Below are 16,424 nucleotides of genomic sequence, written 5' to 3'. Positions count from 1 at the left end.
TCCCCCAACCCCCCCCCCCCCCCACCCCCCCCCCCCCCCCCCCCCACCCCCCCCCCCACTCCCCCAATCCCCCCCCAACCCCCCCCCCCCCCCCCCTCCCCCCAACCCCCCCTCACCCCCAACCCCCCCCCCCCCTCCCCCACCCCCCCTCCCCCAACCCCCCCTCACCCCAACCCCCCCCCCCCCAACCCCCCCTCCCCCAACCCCCCTCCCCCAACCCCCCCTCACCCCAACCCCCCTCCCCCCAACCCCCCCCTCACCCCAACCCCTACCCTGACATCCCCCCCCACCCTACCTCCCCCGTAACCCCCCCCCACCCCTCACCCCCCCACACTTCTGAATGATGAATACTTCAACTGCGGAAACGCAAGTTCCCTTCATTTTTATTTTCTATAAAGTTATTGAGAATTATAAATTAGTTCAATTATTCCAGAATCCCCACTGCATCGATCTTTCAATCTTATTTTAAAAAAGTAGAGTTTCTTCAGTCAAATGAAATGGGTTTCCATCTGATGAGGTGGGAGGGCAGCTGTGCAGATTGGGGAGGAGGGGGAGGAAACTGCAGGAGAATAGGAGGGATAGAGTGGACACGCCTCAAAGCCCTAACCTGCTCGTGCACTCATAAAAATAACTAAAGGGCATTACCATAATTTAGAATCAATAATGCAATCTCTAACCGATCTTCCATTACATTATTAAAAGTGAATGTCCATTAATCCATATTTAAAATGTAAAACACGAATATAATAAAACACAGCTGCACTGACGATTTCTTTCAGGCGATGGTTAGGCAATTCGAGGTGTAAGGTAATTGAAGAGTGGTACAGTTGATAGACGCTCTCCCAAGTTGCTATCCTCCATGTGTGAGTCTTGGCAGTTAACCTGGGGAAGCTTTTTGACCATGGAGGGCCCATTCTAACCTCCTGGAAGGTGCATGTCCACACACAAGGGAGGTTCTGGATAGTGATCCGCAGCGGGAATCCTGGCTGATCTCCCAGCGACCCTTGTGGCCCCAACTTCTGCCCGACTGAGATCAGTTAACACCACAGATCTGTAACCCTCCTGGTTACACTACCAGAGAGGAAGGGAGGTGGAGGTGGGGGAGGAAGGATCACAACTATTATTGATCAGATTTTTGATCAGCATCACCCTGCCAGGAAAAGCTGTGAAACGTTCCGCTTTACCATCAGGAGTATGTTCAGAAGGTAAAGGAAAACATAGGAAAATTAAGAGAATTAGAATAAACTGGTGGATTGAAAAAAAGAAAGCAGTCGGGCAAATGTTCAATTTGACACCCACAAATGATCGCTGGTAAACAGGAGTAAGAGGAGCTGGGTGAGGGCAGAATGATGCCGAGAAGGATTTGGGGTCTGGTCCTTGTGCCTCAGCTCTGCTCACTCTCTTTGTCCTGAGGCTGTAGCTCTGATATTCTGTCGACAGACCGGAGTAGGTCAGACACTAGCCGCAGTGTCTCTGCTCCCGAAAGCAGCTGTCTGAAAAGCAAACGAGAATCAGAGAACCGTGCACCAAAGGCCTTTCAGCCCATTGTTGTGTGCTGACTCTCTTCCATACTCCCACTTCCCTCTCTTCTCTCCCTTTCAAAGTGACCTCTACAAAATCCTGTATATAATAATAATCCTTGCATATGATGCAGCGCCTTATCACATTGTTGAGACATCTCAAAGCGCTTCACAGAATACACTGTACAGTGTAGTGACTGTATATTTTGCTCCCTGTGGGCTAAACACGGCAGCCAATTTGTGCATAGCAGTGTCCCACAAACAGTCGTGGATTGAGTAATCCAATTATTATTATTATATTTTTGAAGGGATTAGTTCCTGGTTGAGATGAGTCCCAAATCCCTCCACCTCACCCCTTTCCTTTCTGCTCTCAAATATCGGCTGAAGTGTGAAAGTGTCAATTATTGAGTAAGCTCAGTGCAAAATGGGAATTGAACTGGGACTTTCTTACTTTACAGAGGTCTCTGCATCTTGTGTCGTCTTCCTGAGATACGTGGATGCCACTCGAGCATTGGTCTTTGCTGTATTGAGAGCCTCGGAATCCGCATGCCGTAGCCTCTCGTTCTCAATCTTGTACTGGTCCCGTTGATTCTGACAAACACAAGCCACATTAACACGAGCAATTTGCACTCACACCCACATGGGCACATCAGTGCCGTCAGGAGACAAGAAAACTGGAGGTGGGGCAGTGTAGCAGTATTGTGGTAACTTACCAAACGCATTTTAGCTCCTGACATTGGTGCAAATTGCGATATTTCTCAATTCTAATACTTTCTTATGGATTTTCTTTGGGGGGGGCAATCGATATTTAAATACCACGGGAAAAGACAATGAGGAGAATAAAGTCAAAAACTTTTAATTTCCCCAGCTAGAAATTCTCTCTCTTCTCCTGAATGAACTGTATTCTGCTGGGTGGGTGGGTGGGGGGTCCAGATTCCATTGTTCAAGGGTGCGTTTAATCACAAGGAAACTTTCCACATTTAAAATGGGAAATATCATCAGCGCCAAACAAAATACCCATTAGCTTTAGCAAACAGGATGTTACACTCCGTCCCCCCACCACAAAGCTATTCAACCAAAGGTGGAAATTACATCCGAGCTCGTTTTTGTCTTCACCCCAAATGCACACGCGGCTGCCAGCAGGTAGTCACTGGATAACTAACCCCGAAAGCCGTTACACTATATTCTGAGGCACTCTAGCGGAGTCTCGGGTTGATTTTCTCACCTGGACGACTGCGAGTTCTTGTTTCAACTTCCCCACAATGTTTTCAGCTTTTGCAGCTTGTTTCTGAAACACACAGAGAGACGGGATGCTTTACTCAGGCTGCTTGTCGGACTTCCCAACTCTTCCCTCCGCAAGCTGCAGATCATTCAGAACTCTGTCCTCTCCCGCACCAAGCTCCGTGAACCTATCACCCCTCTCCTCGCCCGGCTCCACTGCCGCCCCCACCATCGGTGTTTTCCCAGGAATGGGCAGGTGTTCTGCCAGCGTCAGGGGTCAGAGCAAGAGTTATCTGAACTCCGCTCTCAGAGGTCAACTCCACCAACCTGCAAGTAACCCATGGTTGAGCCCATGGGTGCACGTGTTCAATTCACTCATGCTGATGGTCACACACCTGTGCCCTTGGGCAGACACATATGCTCACATGCATTCAGTCAGTCAAGCACACAGCGCACAAGCTGTCAAGTTGCGTATTTGCCTAGTCGGCATAGACAAGCACACGCACATGCACACACACATACACACAAACACACAGCACACGCTTGTACCGTCATGAGCTGTAGGTTCTGTTCCACTTGCTGAACCATGGATTCCAAGGCTCGAGTCTCCTTTTCCTCTTTGATCTTCCTACTCTCCAGCTCGGCCTCCAGCTTCCTGGCCCTGAGGATTTTAACCAAAGTCGTCAGTTACAATCAGCAAAAACAAATCCCTTCCCGAGCCCCAATACATGCTGTAACCTGGCTCCATATCCCCTCCTTATATGAAGAGCAAGTTGGTGACGGTAACCATGTTTCTCCCTGGTGTCAAACACAATGCAGGGTAAGGGGGAATGGGACTTTTTATAGACTTGGCAACATCAAGACTTATGACATTTAGATTTCAATTGGTAATAATCCTTGCATTTGATATAGTGCTTTTTCAAGTCTTCTAGATGTCTCAAAGCGATTCACAGAATATACTGTAAAGTGAATTGACTGTATATTTGTGGGTGAAACGCGGCAGCCAGTTGCGCACATCAGTGTCCCACAAACAGTTGTGCATTGAAGTGACCAATTTTTTTTTGAAGGATTATTATCAGGCGTGTGGAGTAAGGAAACTTGCCCAAGGTTTCACCCTGCTGGGAATCGAACCCAGGCCTTTCGCTTGTGAGGCGAGTGCTCTAACCACTGAGCTACAGGACTCCAAATTGTATTCTGGTATTGTACATTGCTACGATTGTCCCACAAGAGGCTCCAAGTGAGCTGTCCATATAGTGGTATTCCCTCTAGTGGATACACACTGCAGCATTTCAGTTCATCCCACAGGCCCCACTGAAATATCCTGCAGCAAATGATGTTTCCCATCTGCAATAGACAATTATAAAAGTCTGATTTTAAGGAATATGGACATTGACTGCTTAGATAAAAAGTTTGGCAGCCTTTGCTGAACACAATTACAATAAGGACTCCTATATTCGTACTTCTTTGCATGATCTTTAACCAGTCGTTTCGCCTCCTTTATCTGCATCCGAAGCCGAGTGTTTTCTTCCTTCAGCTGACAGCAGGACAAGAGGAAAGAGCATTAGCTGAAAACTGGTTTCGACACACATCAATTCAATTCAATACTCCCACTTCAATATATCAATTCAATATTCCCATTTTATTATACAATTCAGCTGGTCACATCTATTGGCTCAGAGAATGAAATTACTGGTAGTGCAGAACAACAACAGCTTGTATTTATATAGCAGCCTTCACGCTCTGTGAAGGGCTCTGTAGAATCCCAAAGCGTTTCAAAGTGGAAGAGTCTGACATTCTTACAAGACAATAAATCTTTGAAACTGAAGTCAAGAGTATATGAATACAGTCAGTGACCAGTGCCCTCTGGAGCTGGGAATTGAGTACAGTCAGGATCAAGCTGGGCTGCAATGCTCCCTCCACGTTCCCCACTACTGTGGGCTTATACACAAAGGGCAACTTGAGTGAGGTCCCAGGGTGCCCAGTGTCTGTGGAACTGTCCCCCAGCTACTGCAGCAGCTTCAAGATGATGTGGTATACAACAACAACAACAAGATTCCATTTATAAAGCGCCTTTCACGTCAGGAGGACGTCCCAAGGCACTGAAAGTCATATACGGGTGGCGGGTGAAAGAAAGGAACTTCAGCAAAGGTGACTCCAAGCAAAATGCTGCTAACTGAGAAATAAACCTACTTTCTCGTCGTTTAAGAATTGTGTTTGATAAAGGACCTCCCCGTCCAAATCGTACTGCTGCACCGGAGCATCCCCATCATCGTTAACTTTCTCCTCTTCCTCCTCCTCATCGTCCACCTCCCATTCAGAGAGGATGTATTGCGGGCGGACTTGCTGTACCGGCTCTTTGCTGCTCAGCAACAGAGACGTGAAGGAAGCTTGGCACAGATCGTGGGCGACCTCGATCGCCGCCGGCTGATACGCTTCACTCCAGTCGTCCTCGTCCTCGTCCAGTGATGGGCTGTGCTCCATTGGGTCTGGGGAACAGTGCCCCCGGAAAGGCAGCTTCAGGCTCAGCCCTTTGGAGGCCATGCAGACCCTATGGGAGGCTGCCCCCACAGTGGAGGAGATCTTCTGTGGAGATAAGAAAGTGCCAGAGGTGGAAGATCAAAAGGGAAGATAGGACGGGAAACTTAAGGGTGTTAAGAGGGTTTTCTCTTAAGAGGGTGTTCAAGATGTGGAAAGAGGGTGAGAAGCAAATGGATTTGGGGGCAAATTGGGGGGGGGGGGGAGAAGAGAGATCTAATGGGGTGTTGTAGCTGAAGGCTTGGTCATTCTTGGTGGAAAGAAGGGAGAGGAATGAGCAGTAAACCACAGCATAATGCGTGAGTGGGAAGGGATAAGGTTGTAAAGCGTTTTTACAGTCGACCCACTGTGGTGCTGAGATCCAATGGAGATTGGTGAGGGTGGTTAGTGAGCTTGAGGAGGACTGTTGAGGATGGCTGCGTGGAGAGGTTTGTATTTTAGACCCAATAATGGCTTTATTAGCAAACATTTGATAGTTTATAAAGAACTGGTTCTGCACCTTTGGTGTCTGCCGTTTTCTTTCTTTTTCTTTTGTCACTGATTGACTCTTTGTCTTGATAAATTCCTTAAAGGAGAAAGGGTTGGTTTCATCAGGATCCCCCTCTTGATCATCTGCAATAAGAGACATCAATAAAACAGGGTGATTAGTTCTCTCTCATTCAGAAAACGCTGCTTTTCCTTCCCTCCTCTCCTCAGCACCCAAGTTTTCACGTGTGCACCCAGTTCGTGAGAGTATTTGTCCATGGAGGAACAGCACAGCTCCTAATGTCCACACACTGACCTTTTAATGGGGTGGGGGGGCGCATATATAGCAACCACTTTTGCTGGGCTGGTATAACTCCACTTCCAAGCTTGATTTAGCCGTTCGCAACCTTCTAGAGCTACCAATAGCACAAGTGTCCAGCAAGGCCTTCTGCAATAAGCTTGTATGGCAATGATACAATAAAATATAAATTCACATTTGTATAGTGCTTTTCACATTGCGAGCAAGTCCCAAGACGCTGGTCAGGTGCATAATGAAGTGTAAACTCCTATCTCTGAACCTGTCCTAACTGTTTGCAGCTTGGTGCCCCTGGTTTTGTACCTTTGTGGGGTCGCTTCTGCTCAGGGTTTTGGGTTGTGTAATCTTCAATCCCTTACTTTTTGCTTTCGGCCTTTCTGCCTTCCTCCCGACCCTGAGCTTTTACAGTCCGAGCAGTTATTGGACGTGTTACCAGTGTCTGTTACATTTTAAAACAGAATGGTTTGTCAATTCTTGGATTTTCAACTCATGTGGATATCCCAAATTGGGAGTAAATCTCACAAGCCTGATTTACAAACTCACCCATGGACCTAAAATTCTGAGATGTTCTGGAACTTTGCAACAAGTCTACATCGTATGACCTGACAAGGCACTATATCAAATGCAAGAAGTATTATTATTATTATTGATTTGAACTGAAATGCAAAGTGGGGACTTTGCAAGGATTTTTGCAAGGCTCAGAAACACCTCCCCTGAATCCTGATGTCTAACATTTCTGGAGGACATTACTGCCTCTATCTGGTAGGATGTCAGTTATTAGAAAGGTTGTCTCAAACTCTGCCCACAAATGGATTGGACCATTTTGAGAAAAAAATGTCACGTCTCAACCATAAGCCCAACAACATTACCTACACAAACACTTGTTCAAAGTTGTCCAACTTTCCTTCCATAATATTTATCCTTTTGTTGCTTTAGTTCCAATACTGCAGTGAAATTATTGCAAACAGTACATTGACAGTTTAAAATGAGAATGGGCCCATCCATATGAGCGCTCTGAACTTAAGAGCCCCCAAATCCTTCCAATGTTTGTGCTTCAAAAACTTGACAATAGATTCCAAGTCGGAAAAATGTATTTAAACACCACTCAAATGCTCAATCTGCTCAGTTCTCACCCACTATTTTTGGGTCGGCGAAGGTGTCTGAAACACGCGGAAGGAAGCCCATCACTATGCTTCTAGAAGCCAGGCTGAAAGTTCCTGTGTACGCCACCGACACATAGACATTTCCCTTTGTCTGGAAATGGAATGTGCACTCTGTCCCCGGGAGAATGCATCCCGATTCCCTAAATCCAGAGAGGATTGGGGCACGGGTTGATGAGAGCCGAGGTTTGGGGACCCCCCCCCCCACACAGAGTGCGCCCTGCGGTAACTGCTGGATTCTGACCAACTGAAACCGCTTCGCTGAGTCGTCTCAAAGTGCTTCACAGAGTACAGCGTAAAGCGCAGCGACTGCGCCTTCTGTGGGTGAAACGCGGACAGCCGGTCGTGCGTGGGAGGGCCGCGAAACACACCGAGCGGCGCGCGGCGCGCTGCCATCGGAAGTCAGTTCGCTTCACGGTATATCCGGTGAAGCGCTTTGAGGCGTCTCGGAGGAGGCGCTGATGAGGCGCGGTATCGAAGGTTATCGCTGTGAAGTGATCCCAAATCCCAAGGGGGCGGTTTGAACCGCCCACAACATTGTGCCTCACACACACACAGAGAGAGAGAGAGAGAGAGGGAGTCAGTCGCACTGAGAGCCCGACTCACACACAGCATTATTTTACATTAAATCCCCCCCAGCCCCGGGGGGGGGGGGGGGGCAGCGAGGCTGTCGCTCACCCTGGCCGGCGGGGAGGCCGCTCTCCGGGCCGCTCATGGCCCCGCCGCCCCCCTCCCTCCCGGGCTCCGAGGCAATTGGGGCGGCTCTGTTGTTGCTCTGCTTCACTTCCGCCGCCGCCGGAAGTGCTCGCCGCCCCGGAAGCAGTTCCCCCGCTTTGGGGGGAGGAAGGTCACCGGCGGCAAAGATGGCGGCGCGCGTGGTCAGGCTCAGGCCGTGGGGCCACTTACCCAGGTAACGGCGGCCCCCGGGGTCCAGCCCCCGCCCCCCGCTCCCCCCCGGCCGGCGTCTCCTCCCCCTCCTCCTCCCGGCGGACAAACTGCCGGAGAGTGCGCTCAGTGGCAAATTACTGCAGTTTAAGCCGAATAAACTCCAGCAGTGACGCCCCCGCGGCTCTCGGGTCCCCAGACCGCGGCTCTCGCCAAACCCGTGTCTCACCCGCTCTGGAATGACACGAGCGACTCCAGTCACTGGAATTTCCTACACTACGTGTGGAATTCTTTCTCAGTCCGGTTTGGGGGCCCCTCGAGCACTGTGTGATGTGTCAGGACCATCCCCCCCCCCCACCCCCCCCCCAACGACAGAGGTTTCCGTGAACCTTGCGGCAGCTTTGCTGCACTGAACATTACTGTTTAAAAAAAAATCTTCTTCTGAAATGTTGTGTTTTCTCTTCCAGGTTTGGGGGTGCCACTCGCAGGAGTTACAGCAGCGCCGGTTACCCCAATGTGCCACTCTCCGCCCCTTTGCCGAATGTCCCCAATCCCTTATTCGCCGCAGTCGGTGGGCACGACAAATACGAAACCAAAATCACCACCTTGGAGAATGGGTTGCGGGTGGCGTCTCAGAACAAATTCGGCCAGTTCTGTACGGTGGGCAGTAAGTGGTCGCACTGGAGAGAATCGGGAGCAGTCTGTGATTTGTGTTTCTAGTTGTACAGGGAAACCTCGCTCGCGTGGCATCCCGTAGCGTAGTTGGTCGCACACTCGCCTCGCAAGCGAGAGGACCCAGGTTCAATTCAATTCCCGGGCGGGGCGAAACCACAAGCAAATTTCCTTACTCCACAAACTTCTGTTTCAGTAGCAGTAGGTAGGAACCTGGTTATAATCGATTGGTGGATCATTTTCCGGGGATTATAATGTTGTTGTTGTACAATCCCTCCCCCAAAAATTGGAGATTGATGTGCGCAATTGGCTGCCGCGTTTCACCCACAAGATACATATTCAATCCCCTTTACAATACATTCTGTGACAGAGATTCCATCTGCTTGTTCGGGTGGACATTAAAGATTCTGCGGCGCTATTGGCAAAGAGAAGGTAGTTTCTTCCAGTGTCCCTGAGTTGAAGAGCCAATTGAATTGAATAAGAGTTACGACACGGTGTGTCACAAAGCAAGACAGATCGGAAAGTCACAGGCTGGAATTGAGCCCTGTGCTGAGTTACCTGATTGCAGCCATAGCCATTGGGGACTTCAGTTGAGCACTGCTGCTTCGTACTAATAACCTCATCTTGTTCAGTCTTAGTAAATTCCGGCTCGAGGCACGAGGTGAAGTATCTCAGCGGCATTTCCCACTTTCTGGAAAAGTTGGCGTTTTCAGTAAGTATTTTTGTAGTTTAAAAGCCAAACTCCACAGAATCTTGAGATTCTGAGAAAGCCGGGGGGTGGGGGGTGGAGAGAATCTCTTCAGAAAAAGAGGCATGTGCAAAACGCAACCTGAAAGAAATTGTGAACGTTCGTGGTTTACTGAGAGAACACAGAGCAGTGTGTTCCTGGCATCATTTCTGCTGCTGACAGTGCTACGTGGAGTCCTGTAGCTCAGTGGTTAGAGCACTCGCCTTCCAAGCGAGAGACCGGAGTTCAATTCCAGGCAGAGGGCGAAACCTTGGGCAAGTTTCCTTACGCCACACAGAGCCTAATAATAATCCCTCCAAAACAAAACAATAATAAATTGGTCATTTTCAATTCACGACTGTTTGTGGCACGCTGCTGTGCACAATTGGCTGCCGCTTTTCGCCCTCAAATGAACAGTCAATTTACTTTACAGTCTATTCTGTGAAGCGCTTTGAGACATCGAAAAGATATGAAAAGCGCTATATCAAATGCAAGGATTATTATTATTACTCACAAAGTGTGTTTCCTGCTCGCTCCTAATGGGGCATCTGACGCAAGGAGGGATGCTGTATTAGAAGCTGAAGATTGAAATGTGTTTTTATTTACAGTCAACAGCACAGTTTGGCTCAAAGGATGAAATCCTCCTGACTCTGGAAAAGCATGGGGGCATCTGTGACTGTCAGTCCTCCAGGTAAAGGTTATTAATAATTATGCATTTCACATAGAGCCTAAACTAACATCAGCTTGAGTAGGGCCTTCAGAAGGAAAATTATACTGGGAGGAATAAAACCTCAAACCTCGGGGTTGCAGTGCACTGTGGTAGATTGAGGGGAAAAGTGAGAAATATCAAGTAAAGGTTAATAATAATAATCCCTGTAATAAAAAGAATCTGAATGAAATCCCATTTCAGAGACACCACAATGTTTGCGGTATCTGCTGAAGTCAAGGGGCTCGAGACTGTGGTCAACCTTCTTGCTGATGTGGTGCTTCAGCCCAGGTTTACAGGTAAGGTTAGACATTTACACCGTCATGTCTCTGTTATCTTTTCATCGTAGATCTCAGATCACCTGACAGATCTTGTAGGTTCAAAGGCTGGTATAGATTTCACCTCTGTATAGAGAGGTATAAAGGAGGTTTTGTTTATAACCCCAGGACCTGTAGAAGAGTAATAATAATTCTTGCATTTGACATAACTCCTTACCCGTTATTGAGAGTAGGTTGAAATGGTGTAATTCTATTTCCTGCCACAAGTTTGTGCAATACAATGGACATTTATACAGCGCCTTTCACGTCTGGAGGATGTCCCAAAATGTTTGCTACTACTTCAGCAGCTCACCTGGCGACAAGTGGCGACACTGTTTTACAGTCTGGCCCCTGGAGACGTGTGAGAGCTGAGGTGGCAGGTAGCTGGGAGGTGCCAAGTCGGTCAGGGCATCAGGCATCGAGTCCAGGCCAGGAGTCTTGCTGGGGTTTAATTTGTGGAATCTTTTCCTCAGATGAGGAGCTGGAGATGACGAGGATGGCTGTTCGTTTCGAATTGGAGGATCTGAACATGAGACCCGACCCTGAACCTCTGCTGACAGAGATGATTCACGCGGTAATGCTCATTTTTTGGGGTTCAGCCGGGTGTCTGACACATGTGGAAACCCATCACCACGCTCACCAGTATCCAAACCAAACTGAGAATTCCAGCGATCCCACCTGCACATGGAAACCCCAGAGATAGATTGTTGGAATGGAATGCGCACTCTCTCCCTGGAGGGACGCTTCCTGCTTTCCTAATTCTGGAAAGTATTAGGCACAGGTTGACAAGAGCCCAGGCTTGGGGACCCCAGAGTGTGTACTGGGGTACTGCTGGAGTCTAACCAGCTAAAGCCACGTAACTTGCCATTGATATCACTGTCTGGCAAGCTTTCCCACTGCTCTTCCAGCTTGAACCACCCTATCTGTTAGGTCGTTGTCTTCCATGGTTAACAGGAGCATCCTTGCCTACAAATTAACTGCTGAATTTGCTGACAAATAACCAGTCACTACATTTGGCATTAATTCCCTGTGAAGCACTTTTGAGACACCTTGACATTATAGACACTGTATTAATTATTATTGTTCTATTTACTGATGAGTACAATGTGTCCACTGGAGTGACTGATGCCCTGCTCGTTGCCCTCACAGGCTGCTTACAGGAGTAACACCGTGGGGCTGCCCAGGTTCAGCCCCACAGAAAACATTGACAAGATTGACCAGACCTTGCTGCATACGTACCTGCAGAATTACTACACACCAGACAGGATCGTGCTGGCGGGGGTCGGCATGGAGCACGAGAGGCTGGTCGAGTACGCAAGCAAGTACCTGCAGGGTATGAGCACCATTCAGTCACTGGCTTCTACTCTTCCTGCTTTTTGCATTCTGCAACTCTGAGGTACTGTGTTCTGGTTTTAGGCAGCAAATCCTTCCACCTCTAATAAAGGCGGAGGTGGGGTGGGGAGGGGAGGAAAATTATACATAGTCAGGTTATCGTAAGTGCCAATGCCCTGGTTGACTCAATCGAACTGGGGTTGTGAGAGTAGCTGCTGTGTTGATCTGCCTTACCTCTCTGTACTGTGCTGCAGGTGTAACTCCGTCATGGGGGACAGGGAAGGTGATAGACGTGGACCGATCGATCGCTCAGTACACGGGAGGAATAATCAAGGTAAGTGGATGGCTCCTTGGGCTCTGTCTCTTCTGTTAAGCCTCTGAGAGACTCATAAAAAAAAGTTTAGAAACAAGGTTGAGGAGAGCATAGAACGTTACTCCCTGTCCGGCAGCTTGGCCACGGAGCTCGGCTGCTCCCAGGAGGTCTGGCGCTGCCAAGGGCCAAGCATTTGATTTAGTCCCACATCTGCTCTGCTTTTGAGCTTGTCCGGTGTCAGGCTGGCTGAGTTGGTAGCACTCTCCCTCTGTGTCTGAAGGTTATGGGTTCAATCCGCACATCCAGGCTGATGCTCCAGTGCAGTGCTGGGGGGAGCGCTTTATTACAGAGAGGCCATCTTTCCAACGTGTCATTAAACCAAAGTCCAATCTGCCTGTTCAAGAGGGCGTTAAATATACCGCAAAACTGTTGGAAAAAAGAAGCTTCTCCCAGTATTCTCTAGACAACTGTCACTGTCTTACTGTCTGCCTGTGTATGTGATTCCCACTGTAATCTTCGACCATGCCATCGGTCACCCCCCCCTCCCCTCCCTTCTCCCCCCGACGCCAGCACGGGTCTGAAATGCTGCACACTGTCCAGCGCCTTGGGACGTCCTCCCAACGTGAAAGGCAGAGGGCGAAACCTTGGGCAAGTTTCCTTACTCCACACAGAGCCTAATAATAATCCCTCCAAAACTAAAAACAATAATAAATTGGTCATTTTCAATCTACGACTGTTTGTGGGACATTGCTGTGCGCAATTGGCTGCCGCGTTTGCCCACAAATATACAGTCAATTCACTTTACAGTGTGTTCTGTGAAGCGCTTTGGGACGTCCTCCTGACGTGAAAAGCGCTATATCAAATGCAAGGATTATTATTATATTATTATTATTATTAAAGGCGCTATACAAATGTAATCTTGTTGTTGTATGTCTGAAACTGTCGGTGTCTCACTCTGTTCTGGGCTGTTTGTTTCTGAAGGTGGAGAAGGACATGAGGGACGTCAGCCTGGGCCCCACCCCAATCCCGGAGCTGTGTCACATCATGATTGGATTGGAAAGCTGCTCCTTCCTGGTCAGTACATAGATTGCCCTGGAAAGGCAAGTATAGCAGAACACTGTTTATGCCCATGTGCAATCATTGCTGTTCCAATGTGTGATGTGGTCGGGCTGCTCTGACCTGGATACATGATCCCAGTAACCCCACACTTGCATAACGAACAGGACTATTTTTTATACTTTTAAGTAACTTACTGGACTGCAGGTAACTGGAAATCGAACCTAGCCGGACTGGGCTCGAAACCCTAATTTTATTTTAAATTCCTGCAGGCTCGTGTGCATGTAGACTCCAAACTCTTTCTTTTCTCCTCGGGGGTGGGGGGGGGGTTGGGAGGAGGAGGTGCTCCCGTTGAGTGATGGCGTTTGGTTGCTGGTCTCCTGCAGGAGGAGGATTTCATTCCATTTGCGGTGCTGAACATGATGATGGGAGGCGGTGGCTCGTTCTCAGCCGGGGGGCCTGGCAAAGGCATGTTTACACGGCTGTACCTCAACGTCTTAAACAGGTCAGTGACACATCGTGGAGGTGTACTGTGGATAGAGTGGCTGAGCTCTGGTTGTTAGTTCTGGTTGATTCATCATGAGTAGTAATTCCCTCCCCTGAGAAAGTCTGTCAGTCATTCCCAGCCCCTGTGTAATTTGGGGACAACATGGATCCAACCTGACAATTTAAATTTTACCCCTAGGCACCACTGGATGTACAACGCTACCTCATACCACCACAGCTATGAAGACACAGGCCTCCTGTGCATACACGCCAGTGCTGATCCCAGACAGGTATTGTTCCCTCACACAACAGAGACCGATCGCTCCACCACATGTACTGAATTGAAACTAAAGCCGATTAGAATATTTGCACCTTTTTGATTTCTGTGCAGAATGAAATACTTCCAGAAAGGGTCAGAATTAATGGAGGTTTTTCCTTGTTGCAGGTCAGAGAAATGGTGGAGATTATTACTCGGGAGTTTATTCTGATGGCCGGGGACGTAGGGGAGGTAAGTCAGCCAAGTTAGGAAATCTTAGAAGGATTATATTTTTAAAACTCAGCACAAGAGGCAACGATTTAGAGGGTAGTTGTTTGAGGGGTGTCTCATAGCAAAGGAGAAGCTATGCCCCCTATCACTCTGTCTCACATTATTGGAAACTCAGTCTCACCCTGGAGTGGCAATGGCAAACTGCTGTCCCTGACCTGGGAGTGTGGACGGACAGTGTAGAGGAATCTCACGTCTGTTGAATTGTTCACAGAATGAACTTGAACGGGCAAAGACACAGCTGAAGTCAATGCTGATGATGAATCTAGAATCCCGGCCGGTCATCTTCGAAGACATTGGACGCCAGGTGTTGGCCACAGAGACCCGGAAGCTTCCTCACGAGCTGTGCAGGCTGATCAGTGAGTATCTTACTGAGCGGAGGAGTCGCTATATAGTGATGTGAATTACATAGAAAACAAAGAACGGAAACAGCCTAAGAGTTCCATTGTATCCACTTTGGACGATTCCCCACAACACGAGTCCTTGACACTCAGGTCCCTCCTAGTGTCGAGGAAAGGCCGGAGAAAAAAAATCATGGCTAATTTGGGGGACGGATGTAATTATCTGGAGGAAATCCCGATTCTCAAAGGCTTTTTATCACTCGAGCTCCAGGAAAGCCAAGCCACCACTAACAACAACACAGCCTCTCCTCACCACCTCCTGCACCCTCTATGTTGGTGTCAGCCCTGTCACTGCACACACAGCAGCCGCTAGCTTTAGCTGCTGATCCTTCGCAAGCAATCTCTTTGGAAGTCTGTTGAACAAATGGATGTTCTTTGCACAGACATCAGCATATAGGAGCTTTTCCAGATGTCCATCACCACCCTCTGTATTACATTCAGCGATTAAAATCTACGCAGAATCCCAGCGGATTCACACGCCACTTCCCTTCCCCCAGCCCCCATCTCACCCACACTCTGTGGCCGTTACTCAGCGCTTGACACCTATCTCTCGGACCCACTAGTTCGTTAGACCACAGCCGTCTGTCAGTGTCCAGTAAATTCTTTCTCCATGTGGGTGTCACTTACTGTTCTCTACTATGATCCTAATGTGCCAGTCACTACGGTGGGGGGGGGGGGGGGGGAGAGGAGAGAGGATCACTGCCAGTGAACACAGGTAAGAGATACAGCAATGTAAGAGATTGGGGGCAGTTACAATATTGAAACGTTGAGCAAACCATTGTGAACCAATACAAAACCTTCTGTTTTCAGGCAATGTAAGAGCCAGTGATATAAAGAGAGTCACCTCCAAAATGTTACGCAGCAAAGCATCGGTGGCGGCTCTGGGAGACCTGTCAGAACTCCCCACCATGGAGCACATTCAGCAAGCACTGAGCAGCAAGGACGGCCGGCTGCCCCGCATCTACCGCTTATTCCGATAAACTCGGGGGCATGAACGCCGAGCGGGTCAGGGGCTCCTTTTTAAACAAAGGCTGTAAAAGCAACCTTTTGTAATCCTTTAAAATGAGTGTCTCTCACTTGGTAGCCATGTCTGTGAGGGGAGGGGGAACAGTCTATAACTAGGGAAGGGTATTGCACAGATTGGTATTTTTTATTTTTAAAATGACCGTTAAAACGATTAACTGTTGTGTGTGACGATCGTGATGGCGACCTCTCTCCGCCACCCCACACTCACAGCAACTGCCTCTGCTTTCTCTCCCTCTTCCTCTCAAAGGTGCGGACCGACCTGGGTCTTAGCCATGACTTTGACTCAAGAGGCCTGATATACTTGGGACTTGGGAGAACAAAAGTGCTACCCACTGAGCCAGGCTAACACCCAAACAACTACAGTACACAAGGGGTTAATGCCCCTTTTGAGAGGAGTGAATAATTTTCATTCCTTAAGCAACATAAGCCCCAACATTGTCTGATCAGGGCATGCTGACTGACCCATGCAGGTACAGAGCAAGTGCAGGTATTAATAATAATAATCCTTACACTTGGTACAGTGCCTTTCATGTTGGGAGGACATCTTAAAGTGCTTCACAGGATTTAATGTAAAGTGTAGTGTCTGTGTGTTTTTGTAAACAAATGTGACACTTAATGTCCTATAAACAGTTATGAAACAAATGACCCATTTTATTTTGGGGAATGGTTGGCCAGCACACCAGGAGAGAGAAACCTCCTTCTCTTTTCAAATAGTGCCACGAGATTGTCAACGTCCACCTGA

At 48.5% G+C, this 16,424-nt stretch overlaps 2 protein-coding genes and 1 non-coding gene across 4 annotated transcripts; 1 reads left to right on the top strand and 2 right to left on the bottom strand.

Annotated features, from left to right (window-relative positions):
• Positions 1-367: 367 nt before the first annotated feature.
• On the bottom strand, positions 368-7,990 carry entr1 (endosome associated trafficking regulator 1). 2 transcript variants are annotated; one of them, XM_042337736.1, is made up of 8 exons: positions 7,896-7,990; positions 5,776-5,888; positions 4,932-5,324; positions 4,202-4,275; positions 3,291-3,402; positions 2,746-2,808; positions 1,972-2,111; positions 368-1,493 (listed from the first exon to the last, which is right to left on the bottom strand). In XM_042337736.1, exons 1-8 carry the CDS (start codon positions 7,930-7,932, stop codon positions 1,385-1,387), a joined length of 1,041 nt encoding a protein of 346 aa, XP_042193670.1. In that variant the 5' UTR covers positions 7,933-7,990; the 3' UTR covers positions 368-1,384. The 2 variants fall into 2 exon arrangements, with proteins under 2 accessions (XP_042193670.1, XP_042193669.1); XM_042337735.1 differs by lacking the exon at positions 7,896-7,990 and adding an exon at positions 7,191-7,369.
• On the bottom strand, positions 3,852-3,923 carry trnav-cac. Its single transcript has one exon. It is a non-coding gene; the product is annotated as a tRNA-Val (tRNA).
• A 64-nt stretch (positions 7,991-8,054) lies between the features above and the next one.
• pmpca (peptidase, mitochondrial processing subunit alpha) lies at positions 8,055-16,311 on the top strand. The gene is made up of 14 exons (XM_042337536.1): positions 8,055-8,127; positions 8,570-8,769; positions 9,407-9,486; positions 10,110-10,192; positions 10,412-10,506; positions 10,998-11,098; positions 11,674-11,857; positions 12,111-12,190; positions 13,151-13,243; positions 13,612-13,730; positions 13,911-14,001; positions 14,157-14,219; positions 14,470-14,614; positions 15,467-16,311. Exons 1-14 carry the CDS (start codon positions 8,081-8,083, stop codon positions 15,634-15,636), a joined length of 1,551 nt encoding a protein of 516 aa, XP_042193470.1. The 5' UTR covers positions 8,055-8,080; the 3' UTR covers positions 15,637-16,311.
• The last annotated feature ends 113 nt before the right edge of the window (positions 16,312-16,424 follow it).

The sequence above is a fragment of the Callorhinchus milii genome, unplaced genomic scaffold (genome assembly GCF_018977255.1).
Source record: "Callorhinchus milii isolate IMCB2004 unplaced genomic scaffold, IMCB_Cmil_1.0 Scaffold8, whole genome shotgun sequence".
In the NCBI taxonomy this organism is placed as follows: domain Eukaryota; kingdom Metazoa; phylum Chordata; class Chondrichthyes; order Chimaeriformes; family Callorhinchidae; genus Callorhinchus; species Callorhinchus milii.
This window is presented reverse-complemented; position numbering and strand designations above follow the sequence as displayed.

Bases quoted from the DNA above. Each gene is read 5' to 3' on its own strand.
- pmpca (XM_042337536.1), top strand. From the start codon at position 8,081: ATGGCGGCGCGCGTGGTCAGGCTCAGGCCGTGGGGCCACTTACCCAG. The intron at 9,487-10,109 runs GTAAGTATTTTT...TTTTATTTACAG, and splicing joins TGGAAAAGTTGGCGTTTTCA to TCAACAGCACAGTTTGGCTC. The intron at 14,615-15,466 runs GTGAGTATCTTA...TTCTGTTTTCAG, and splicing joins CGAGCTGTGCAGGCTGATCA to GCAATGTAAGAGCCAGTGAT.
- entr1 (XM_042337735.1), bottom strand. From the start codon at position 7,242: ATGGGCTTCCTTCCGCGTGTTTCAGACACCTTCGCCGACCCAAAAATA. The intron at 5,325-5,775 runs GTGCAGAACCAG...TTATCTCCACAG, and splicing joins GAAAACGGCAGACACCAAAG to AAGATCTCCTCCACTGTGGG. The intron at 1,494-1,971 runs GTAAGAAAGTCC...TTTGCTTTTCAG, and splicing joins GATGCAGAGACCTCTGTAAA to ACAGCTGCTTTCGGGAGCAG.